At 49.2% G+C, this 11,991-nt stretch overlaps 1 protein-coding gene across 8 annotated transcripts in view; it reads right to left on the bottom strand.

Annotated features, from left to right (window-relative positions):
• Window positions 1-6,481: 6,481 nt before the first annotated feature.
• Window positions 6,482-11,991, bottom strand: part of LOC110485227 (rho GTPase-activating protein 17) — a 63,499-nt gene continuing 57,989 nt past the window's right edge. For 2 of the 8 annotated variants that reach the window (XM_090194020.1, XM_090194021.1), the window contains 3 exons: window positions 11,249-11,370; window positions 10,483-10,902; window positions 6,482-6,988 (listed from right to left, as the gene is read on the bottom strand). In XM_090194020.1, coding sequence (XP_090050146.1) covers window positions 6,837-6,988; window positions 10,483-10,902; window positions 11,249-11,370 — 694 coding nt within the window. In that variant the 3' untranslated portion in view covers window positions 6,482-6,836. Of the gene's footprint in view, window positions 6,989-9,532; window positions 9,584-10,482; window positions 10,903-11,248; window positions 11,371-11,991 lie in introns of all 8 variants that reach the window. The other 6 variants (XM_090194024.1, XM_090194025.1, XM_090194027.1 and 3 more) reach the window with 5 other exon arrangements.

Raw genomic sequence — 11,991 nt, 5'->3', positions numbered from 1 at the left:
CTCAGCCACTCTCAGCCCATCCCACCCCTCAGCCACTCTCAGCCCATCCCATCCCACCCCTCAGCCCATCCCACCCCTCAACCACTCTCAGCCCATCCCAACCCTCAGCCACTCTCAGCCCTTCCCACCCCTCAGCCACTCTGTTCATCCCAACTCTCAGCCCTTCCCACCCCTCAGCCACTCTCAGCCCATCCCAACCCTCAGCCACTCTCAGCCCTTCCCACCCCTCAGCCACTCTGTTCATCCCAACTCTCAGCCCTTCCCACCCCTCAGCAACTCTCAGCCCATCCCAACTTTCAGCCCATCCCACCCCCCAGCCACTCTCAGCCCATCCCACCCCTCAGCCACTCTCAGCCCATCCCACCCCTCAGCCCATCCCAACCCTCAGCCACTCTCAGCCCATCCCAACCCTCAGCTACTCTCAGCCCATCCCAACCCTCAGCTTCTCTCAGCCCATCCCAACCCTCAGCCACTCTCAATCCATCCCAACCCTCAGCCACTCTCAGCCCATCCCAACCCTCAGCCACTCTCAGCCCATCCCAACCCTGAGCCACTCTCAGCCCATCCCACCCCTCAGCCACTCTCAGCCCATCCCAACCCTCAGCTACTCTCAGCCCATCCCAACCCTCAGCTACTCTCAGCCCATCCCACCCCTCAGCCACTCTCAGCCCATCCCACCCCTCAGCCACTCTCAGACCATCCCACCCCTCAGCCAGTCTCAGCCCATCCCACCCCTCAGCCACTCTCAGCCCATCCCACCCCTCAGCCACTCTCATCCCATCCCACCCCTCAGCCACTCTCAGCCCATCCCAACCCTCAGCCACTCTCAGCTCATCCCACCCCTCAGCCACTCTCAGCCCATCCCAACCCTCAGCTACTCTCAGCCCATCCCAACCCTCAGCCACTCTCAGCCCATCCCAACTCTCAGCCCATCCCACCCCTCAGCCACTCTCAGCCCATCCCACCCCTCAGCCACTCTCAGCCCATCCCAACCCTCATCCACTCTCAGCCCATCCCACCCCTCAGCCACTCTCAACCCATCCCACCCCTCAGCTACTCTCAGCCCATCCCACCCCTCAGCCCATCCCACCCCTCAGCTACTCTCAGCCCATCCCAACCCTCAGCTACTCTCAGCCCATCCCAACCCTCAGCTACTCTCAGCCCATCCCAACCCTCAGCCAGTCTCAGCCCATCCCACCCCTCAGCCACTCTCAGCCCATCCCACCCCTCAGCCACTCTCAGCCCATCCCACCCCTCAGCCACTCTCAGCCCATCCCACCCCTCAGCCAGTCTCAGCCCATCCCACCCCTCAGCCACTCTCAGCCCATCCCATCCCACCCCTCAGCCACTCTCAGCCCATCCCACCCCTCAGCCCATCCCAACACTCAGCTACTCTCAGCCCAACCCTCAGTCACTCTCAGCCCAACCCTCAGCCACTCTCAGCCCATCCCACCCCTCAGCTACTCTCAGCCCATCCCAACCCTCAGCTACTCTCAGCCCATCCCAACCCTCAGCCAGTCTCAGCCCATCCCACCCCTCAGCCACTCTCAGCCCATCCCACCCCTCAGCCACTCTCAGCCCATCCCACCCCTCAGCCAGTCTCAGCCCATCCCACCCCTCAGCCCATCCCATCCCACCCCTCAGCCACTCTCAGCCCATCCCACCCCTCAGCCCATCCCAACCCTCAGCTACTCTCAGCCCATCCCAACCCTCAGCCACTCTCAGCCCATCCCACCCCTCAGCCACTCTCAGCCCATCCCATCCCACCCCTCAGCCCATCCCACCCCTCAACCACTCTCAGCCCATCCCAACCCTCAGCCACTCTCAGCCCTTCCCACCCCTCAGCCACTCTGTTCATCCCAACTCTCAGCCCTTCCCACCCCTCAGCCACTCTCAGCCCATCCCAACCCTCAGCCACTCTCAGCCCTTCCCACCCCTCAGCCACTCTGTTCATCCCAACTCTCAGCCCTCCCACCCCTCAGCAACTCTCAGCCCATCCCAACTTTCAGCCCATCCCACCCCTCAGCCACTCTCAGCCCATCCCACCCCTCAGCCACTCTCAGCCCATCCCACCCCTCAGCCACTCTCAGCCCATCCCAACCCTCAGCCACTCTCAGCCCATCCCAACCCTCAGCTACTCTCAGCCCATCCCAACCCTCAGCCTCTCTCAGCCCATCCCAACCCTCAGCCACTCTCAATCCATCCCAACCCTCAGCCACTCTCAGCCCATCCCAACCCTCAGCCACTCTCAGCCCATCCCAACCCTGAGCCACTCTCAGCCCATCCCACCCCTCAGCCACTCTCAGCCCATCCCAACCCTCAGCTACTCTCAGCCCATCCCAACCCTCAGCTACTCTCAGCCCATCCCACCCCTCAGCCACTCTCAGCCCATCCCACCCCTCAGCCACTCTCAGCCCATCCCACCCCTCAGCCAGTCTCAGCCCATCCCACCCCTCAGCCCCTCTCAGCCCATCCCATCCCACCCCTCAGCCACTCTCAGCCCATCCCACCCCTCAGCCCATCCCAACACTCAGCTACTCTCAGCCCAACCCTCAGTCACTCTCAGCCCAACCCTCAGCCACTCTCAGCCCATCCCACCCCTCAGCTACTCTCAGCCCATCCCAACCCTCAGCTACTCTCAGCCCATCCCAACCCTCAGCTACTCTCAGCCCATCCCAACCCTCAGCCAGTCTCAGCCCATCCCACCCCTCAGCCACTCTCAGCCCATCCCACCCCTCAGCCAGTCTCAGCCCATCCCACCCCTCAGCCCATCCCATCCCACCCCTCAGCCACTCTCAGCCCATCCCACCCCTCAGCCCATCCCAACCCTCAGCTACTCTCAGCCCATCCCAACCCTCAGCCACTCTCAGCCCATCCCACCCCTCAGCCACTCTCAGCCCATCCCATCCCACCCCTCAGCCCATCCCACCCCTCAACCACTCTCAGCCCATCCCAACCCTCAGCCACTCTCAGCCCTTCCCACCCCTCAGCCACTCTGTTCATCCCAACTCTCAGCCCTTCCCACCCCTCAGCCACTCTCAGCCCATCCCAACCCTCAGCCACTCTCAGCCCTTCCCACCTCTCAGCCACTCTGTTCATCCCAACTCTCAGCCCTCCCACCCCTCAGCAACTCTCAGCCCATCCCAACTTTCAGCCCATCCCACCCCTCAGCCACTCTCAGCCCATCCCACCCCTCAGCCACTCTCAGCCCATCCCACCCCTCAGCCACTCTCAGCCCATCCCAACCCTCAGCCACTCTCAGCCCATCCCAACCCTCAGCTACTCTCAGCCCATCCCAACCCTCAGCCTCTCTCAGCCCATCCCAACCCTCAGCCACTCTCAATCCATCCCAACCCTCAGCCACTCTCAGCCCATCCCAACCCTCAGCCACTCTCAGCCCATCCCAACCCTGAGCCACTCTCAGCCCATCCCACCCCTCAGCCACTCTCAGCCCATCCCAACCCTCAGCTACTCTCAGCCCATCCCAACCCTCAGCTACTCTCAGCCCATCCCACCCCTCAGCCACTCTCAGCCCATCCCACCCCTCAGCCACTCTCAGACCATCCCACCCCTCAGCCAGTCTCAGCCCATCCCACCCCTCAGCCACTCTCAGCCCATCCAACCCCTCAGCCACTCTCAGCCCATCCCACCCCTCAGCCACTCTCAGCCCATCCCAACCCTCAGCCACTCTCAGCTCATCCCACCCCTCAGCCACTCTCAGCCCATCCCAACCCTCAGCTACTCTCAGCCCATCCCAACCCTCAGCCACTTTCAGCCCATCCCAACTCTCAGCCCATCCCACCCCTCAGCCACTCTCAGCCCATCCCACCCCTCAGCCACTCTCAGCCCATCCCAACCCTCATCCACTCTCAGCCCATCCCACCCCTCAGCCACTCTCAGCCCATCCCACCACTCAGCCACTCTCAGCCCATCCCACCGATCACCATTGACCACCCTCATTTGGTTTCCATGTGCCATATATTTTTCAATTGTGCTGTGATTTTTTTCAAAATGTCTGAATCTTTCTAATCATATATTGTGAACAGATTGTGAGCTATAGATGAAAACCTTTCCTACGAGTATTATATTATTTATTGACTGACTAAGGCTTTCCAAATTACCCAACACTGCTATTTGAAAGGTTCATTTTAAGTGCATGTTGTGATTTTTTAACTGTTCCTGAACCTGTGACCAGAAACAAGCTACATAGGGGCAATACCAGAATAAATGATCTATCGATTCTGTCTCTTCGCAACAAAATCTACAGAGTTGAGATTGTTGTATGCCCCATATATATGGCATTCTGTTGGTGGCAAGAATTTGATCTAATAATTTAAATTGAAAAACTAAAGTGTTGAATCAAGTGTAGTTTTTTGTACCAGTTCATAAACCCTATGCCATGGAATTGGTACATTGAAAATCTCCTATCCATGTTGCACCCTGTATGGCACAGCTGTCAACATTTTTATCCTCAGATGAAACTGGTATAGTATTCTATTTATGCCAGTTCCTTTCAGCCAGTTTGTATCTTTACTATATGGCAGCAATGTATAGTTTTGATTGGCAGTGTTTAAATGGGCATGATGCCTCTCAATATGCTACATTTATTATAGTTCTTACTAAGAGTATACATTCCATTAGATTAGAATATACAGTATAAATTCGGTATTCAGCTGACATGAATAAACATGGAATATTACCGTTTTAATTCATGTTTTGTTTATTTAGAGTAATAATAGCCAAAACAATTTTCCTTTAATATGAACAAACAGTGGAGGATCCATACACTCATTATCGAAAATCTTTGTTTATTTTCAGGTTGAAAAGACACGGGCAGAAAACAAGCAAATCACATTCAAAACGTGCAATGTAGTGAAAAAAAGGCAATAATCACAAGCAGAGTGAGAAGCCAGGTGACCCACTAAAGATTGTCAACATAACATCCTAAATTTGAAAAGTAATCATAAAATAAAATAAAACCTGGGATATTGTTCTGTTGCTTGTCCATTTCCTGAGCTAAATTAAATCAAAACGGATATCAAAACAAATCATTTCTAAAAATAAAAAAAAATCTGTGGCAGGGAATATCCAATCACTTTTCTTATATAACTTTTCTTTTAAAGGGGAAATCTGTGGCAGGGAATATCCAATCACTTTTCTTATATAACTTTTCTTTTAAAGGGGAAATCTGTGGCAGGGAATATCCAATCACTTTTCTTATATAACTTTTCTTTTAAAGGGGAAATCTGTGGCAGGGAATATCCAATCACTTTTCTTATATAACTTTTCTTTTAAAGGGGAAATCTGTGGCAGGGAATATCCAATCACTTTTCTTATATAACTTTTCTTTTAAAGGGGAAATCTGTGGCAGGGAATATCCAATCACTTTTCTTTTAAAGGGAAATCTGTGGCAGGGAATATCCAATCACTTTTCTTATATAACTTTTATTTTAAAGGGGAAATCTGTGGCAGGGAATATCCAATCACTTTTCTTATATAACTTTTCTTTTAAAGGGGAAATCTGTGGCAGGGAATATCCAATCACTTTTCTTATATAACTTTTCTTTTAAAGGGGAAATCTGTGGCAGGGAATATCCAATCACTTTTCTTATATAACCTTTCTTTTAAAGGGGAAATCTGTGATTGGTATACACATTTTTGGCAGGGGTGACTGTTTTGTTTGAATTCAGCTCTGTTGAATAAAACACAGTCCTATAGTATATTGCGGTAAGAAAGGTTAAAAACAACAACAAATGAAACAGGGTGAATATTGGGAGTGGAGAAGACACAGTGTGAAACGAATGCAGTTAATTAAATTGGCCTCCTCATTGATACTTATTTGGTCCTTGGCAACTATTAAAACATTTATATTACAAACACAAAGCAGCACACTCACCAAATGTACTTATTCATCAACTGGCATCTTTGGTCCTTGAGAGCTCTCATCAAATCAAGTATGGCAATTTATAGGATTATTTGGGCTCACCATGTGTATTTGCTCATCAATAGCACTTTCTGCATTACATTTGTATTACTTGGCCCATTAAAAACCATTAAAGAAAGTTCTCAAATGGGGCAAAATTGCAGTTTTGTAGACAATCTTAGGTAATGCATTGAGGACATACAAATGAGCAATTTCCATTCAAAGAATCTTCCTACAACCACCATACCATGTACCACAGGGAGGAAAGTTACATCATACCAGTTCTGAGCTTTTAGGTTTACAAGCTTAGCCTCCCACCCAGCCCCAATTCAATGTCAACATTCTACAATGGATCCAAAGATGAAACAGTATATTCAGATTTGCATCAGATGCTTCCAGGTACTGGGTCATAACATTACAGCTTCACCAGCATTGGAGTTCAGTGGTTATATATATATATATATATATATATATATATATATATATATATATATATATATATATATATATATATATATATATATATATATATATATATATATATATATATATATATATATATATATATATATATATATATATATATTGTCCAGTCCCAGTACAGGCTTGGTTGATTTAATAGAAAGCTACAGTGGCATCTCTAGCTGCAGGCCAACTTCCTATCATGTTTAGCAGAACGAAGGTTCAATGAACATGGGGTGATCCTGTGGTCCAGTTCCAATACTGTTGATGGTTTATGGATGGAAGGGTGTTGGTGTTGAGGGTGTTGGGTGGTGGGTGCCAACAGTGTTGAGTTTGGATTATGGAGTAACTACGGCGACTACGGCGATTGGATGAATGGCTAGCATATTGACCAATTGGGCAGAGGCAGAATGTTTTTTGGTGATGTCAGTTGGAGTGATCCCTCCCGCTTTCACAGACTGGTGCTCTCTGATTGGATCTCAGGGTCCAAGGGTGGGGTTGGATACGGGGAGGGCTCATGACCAGCAGAGCTCTCCCCTTGTATGTCCACCATAATTTCAGTGATAAGGGCTCGGCCAATCCCCTTCAAGTTCAGGCTGGCATCTACAGAAGACATTTAGATTGACAGGTAAGTGATCAATCAGGCAAAACACAGCCTACTAGGGTTAGGATTAATTCCATTTTAATTCAAGAAATTCAGGGGATACATTTAAATTCCAGTTTAAGAATTGAGAAGTGGTATTTATTAGCCACTTCAGGAGATAAATTTAAATTCCAGTTTAAGAATTGAGAAGTGGTATTTATTAGCCACTTCAGGAGATACATTTAAATCCCAGTTTAAGAACTGAGAAGTGGTATTTATCGTTTTCAATTATGATTTTTCGATTTCAGATCACTTCCCGAATTGATGCAATTGACCTTAACCCTGTAGTACACCACTATCAGTCTGCAGCAAGAAGCCCTACAGAACAGACAGAGGCACACACATCAGTCACCGAACAGACCATATCCACACCTCAAACCTAAGGAAAGCACACAAACTCTGCATACTGGAGAAAAGACACCAAGGATTTGTCATATTGTAAAATAAATATATATATATATATAATAAAAAAGGAAATAGATTTGACTATGACGGGGAAGTTGAATGCCACGTTCTAGTCACAGTTCGTACATTTTCCCATGTGGGAAATGTGATTTCAATAACAGAGTGACTTGGAGAGTATTGTTGATATGTTACTCTGAAATGCTAGAAGTGCATCACCTGGGTTCTGGAGTGCTTCAAAGAAATGAAGCCAAATCCAGTCATTTAGATGGTCTGGACATGAATTTTCAAATATCCCACAACTCTTTGCTTTTATGCAGATTCATTCTAAAGTTAATGTCCAGGCCTTCTATTACACTGCTCAAAAAAATAACGGGAACACTTAAACAACACAATGTAACTCCAAGTCAATCACACTTCTGTGAAATCAAACTGTCCACTTAGGAAGCAACACTGATTGACAATACATTTCACATGCTGTTGTGCAAATGGAATAGACAACAGGTGGAAATTATAGGCAATTAGCGAGACACCCCCAATAAAGGAGTGGTTCTGCAGGTGGTGACCACAGACCACTTCTCAGTTCCTATGCTTCCTGGCTGATGTTTTGGTCACTTTTGAATGCTGGCGGTGCTTTCACTCTAGTGGTAGCATGAGACAGAGTCTACAACCCACACAAGTGGCTCAGGTAGTGCAGCTCATCCAGGATGGCACATCAATGCGAGCTGTGGCAAGAAGGTTTGCTGTGTCTGTCAGCGTAGTGTCCAGAGCATGGAGGCGCTACCAGGAGACAGGCCAGTACATCAGGAGACGTGGAGGAGGCCGTAGGAGGGCAACAACCCAGCCGCAGGACCGCTACCTCTGCCTTTGTGCAAGGAGGAGCAGGAGGAGCACTGCCAGAGCCCTGCAAAATGACCTCCAGCAGGCCACAAATGTGCATGTGTCTGCTCAAACGGTCAGAAACAGACTCCATGAGGGTGGTATGAGGGCCCGATGTCCACAGGTGGGGGTTGGGCTTACAGCCCAACACCGTGCAGGACGTTTGGCATTTGCCAGAGAACACCAAGATTGGTGTCAGTCATGGTGTGGGGTGTCATTTTTTGGTGCTCACCAGAGGTAGCCTGACTACCATTAGGTACCGAGATGAGATCCTCAGACCCCTTGTGAGACCATATGCTGGTGCGGTTGGCCCTGGGTTCCTCCCAATGCAAGACAATGCTAGACCTCATGTGGCTGGAGTGTGTCAGCAGTTCCTGCAAGAGGAAGGCATTAATGCTATGGACTGGCCCGCCCGTTCCCCAGACCTGAATCCAATTGAGCACATCTGGGACATCATGTCTCGCTCCATCCACCAACGCCACGTTGCACCACAGACTGTCCAGAAGTTGGCGGATGCTTTAGTCCAGGTCTGGGAGGAGATCCCTCAGGAGACCATCCGCCACCTCATCAGGAGCATGCCCAGGCGTTGTAGGGAGGTCATACAAGCACGTGGAGGCCACACACACTACTGAGCCTCATTTTGACTTGTTTTAAGGACATTACATCAAAGTTGGATCAGCCTGTAGTGTGGTTTTCCACTTTAATTTTGAGTGTGACTCCAAATCCAGACCTCCATGGGTTGATACATTTGATTTCCATTGCTAATTTTTGTGTGATTTTGTTGTCAGCACATTCAACTATGTAAATAAAAAAGTATTTAATAAGAATATTTCATTCATTCAGATCTAGGATGTGTTATTTTAGTGTTCCCTTTATTTTTTTGAGCAGTGTATTTGACTTAGATAAGAAATAGGAAGTAGAGTACCGACTGCACCGTCAGTATCAGACTGGACCATCTCTTGGACTATCCCAGGGGTGTTAAGAGTGGTTAGTTAACAAGGGTAGCTGCAAGTAGCCTTCAACCACAGCCATGGCACAACAGGGTGGGAATCACACGCATGTTATTTACTATTGGCAGGCAGGGTTAATGCATTGGGCTCAACCACACACACACAACACACAGGCAGACACGCACACACATGCAGACAAACACACGAGCACGTACGCACACACACGGAGAGCAAGGGGCTGCAACTCAGAGCGTCAGCCAATCATATCCTTACCATTACCTGCCTCTCAATCTCAGCTCACAGGCAGGGCGGCAGCTCACACATCTGCAATATTCCAATATTTACCCATCATGCATTTTAAATTAAATCACCACAATTACAGTGTATGGTGTGCGTGAGGCAATACTAAAGGCAGTGAGACCAGAATCCAAGTGAACAAACACCTTTCATGGTTACATTTCTCTCTCTGTGAGAGTCCTGATGAAATCACACAATGCTCGATTAGCTAGCATTGTCAGCAGCATATGATTTCATTGGCAGTTGGACAGTTAACTGTGTTAATACAGTGGGAAGACTTCCTGTTGTGTTTGCTTTGTGTCACTGTTTAATATCTAATACATTTGTTCATACACTTTTTATGTAGTGCTTTTTATGTGTAACTATGTCTGAAACAGACTTAGCCAGAGCTTGGAAAAAAAAGATTCTCAAAATGTCCTTCGACTAAAGAAAGAATGCCAGAGACAGTATCGTACACCGAGACAAATTCCTGGCTACATTGCTGTTCAACAGTTTTTTTCTGATTTAGATTCTGAGCATATAATGGAACGTTTGGCAAACAAGGAAATTTCCATTAGTTTTGTGTGTTTGTGTTTGTGTTTGTGTGTGTGTGTGTGTGTGTGTGTGTGTGTGTGTGTGTGTGTGTGTGTGTGTGTGTGTGTGTGTGTGTGTGTGTGTGTGTGGAAATAGGGCCAACAATACATCAGTATGTGCTACTGCAATACCGTGTCTGAGTCAGCCAGGGAGCCTCCTGCTCTGCTTAAAACCTTGAGAGTTCCTACCAGGAAAACTGCCACCCCCACCCACACACACCCACACACTCCTCCTCTGTTGAGATTAGTTTCCAGCTCTGAGTATTATGTGAAGCTAATGAAGGAGCTGATTGGTGAATAATAGACTGAAACTAGTTATAGTTTGGATTGGGAAAGGATGGACTGTAACTTTACCGGTGATGACCTTGGAGGCAGAGCCGCTGGGCCCGTTGCTGTCGTCATTGGTGGGCGGCTGACGGGGCGGGGGAACTGTAGGTCGGGAGCGTGGCTTCGGAGCCGGCCTGGTGGGGCGAGGGAGGGAGCCAGAGTGGAAGGAGGATAGAGGGGTGAAGGGGGTGGAGGTTGGACCATCGTGAGGAGGGGTGCTAGGGGGTGTGGGGGTGTGGGGCGGAGAGGGGTCTGACTCCCCCTGAGACTGAGGGGGCTGTGGGGGCGGGTGGCTGGGGGCGTGGATGGGGGTTTCTTTACCAGAGTGGCGTCGTGGAGCGATGAGGGGGTAGGGGTTGTTAGGCGCGGGACTGTGGCCAAGGGTAGAGACATTAGCTACAAAGGGGTTGGCCTGTTTGGGTGGGGCAGGGGCTTGCTTCTTAGTACCTGGGGAAGACCAAATAAAACCATGGCTTTAAACTATGAAATCACACTGATCAAAGCACTGATAAGTACGTGAGTTAAAAAGGTCTGAGCTTTCTGTCTGATTTGATTGATGCTATTGTGGTCCTCTGTAGCTCACTTGGTAGAAAATGGTGCTTGCAACACCAGGAAAGTTGGTTCGATTCCCGGCACCACCCATGTATGCATGCATGACTGGGTAAGTCGTTGTGGATGAAAGTGTCTGCTAAATGGGATATACTATTTGTAGTACGTTGTGTCAGTCTCTTAAGTGTAAACTACCAGAGGGTGTAGAGAGGTGTGGTTGGGTGGTCAGAGTGTGTTCTCTCACCTCTGCGTCCAATGTGGGGGCTAGGACCCCTGCATCCTGCCTGGGAGTGGGGCGTCCCCACGGTGAGCTGGGAGCCCCCGTTCCTCAGGGGAGCGGGGGTGGTGGTGGGGTCATGGCCAGGGCTGTAGAGATAGAGGACAAACCCACTGTCACCTGTCAGTCTACAAGCCAGGTCTCAATGCAAAGTGATGACATGCAAAAACTGCATCACAGGTCAGGGTTAGTCACTTCCTTGGCAATCATGTATAAAGAACAATTACAGTGACAATTAGCCAGTTACATGAGTCAAATCATAACATGGAAAGATTAAAGACAATTACGTCTCTCAAATCACAGTGTGTTTCCAACTGGCACAAAACAGATGCAAAAACACTACAGGAAACACAGGAAGTTCATTCAAGGAAGGTAATTACAGTTGCACATGCATTGAGGATAACCAGAGCAGGAGTACCAAGCCTGCTTGGGATGATACCAGCATGGTAAACCCTAGGGCTGTGAGTCAAGAGTTTGGGACAATCACAAAGCAAACATTAGACAACTACATGAAATGCCAAAGCAGACAGGTATGCATGCTTGGGGGAGGGCTGACCAACAGACAGCCACATGAACGGTCTGGACAGACAAATATTTAGAAAGACTGGTAGGAAGGCAGACACTTGAGGGAGCAGGACCAGCACCCTGTCTGGGAAGGGATAGGACAATAGACAAGCACCAATCACAAAGCTGCTTCCTGGATCACTAGG

The sequence above is a fragment of the Oncorhynchus mykiss genome, chromosome 12, assembly GCF_057628025.1.
Source record: "Oncorhynchus mykiss isolate SJ-2025 chromosome 12, ASM5762802v1, whole genome shotgun sequence".
In the NCBI taxonomy this organism is placed as follows: Eukaryota; Metazoa; Chordata; class Actinopteri; order Salmoniformes; family Salmonidae; genus Oncorhynchus; species Oncorhynchus mykiss.
This window is presented reverse-complemented; position numbering and strand designations above follow the sequence as displayed.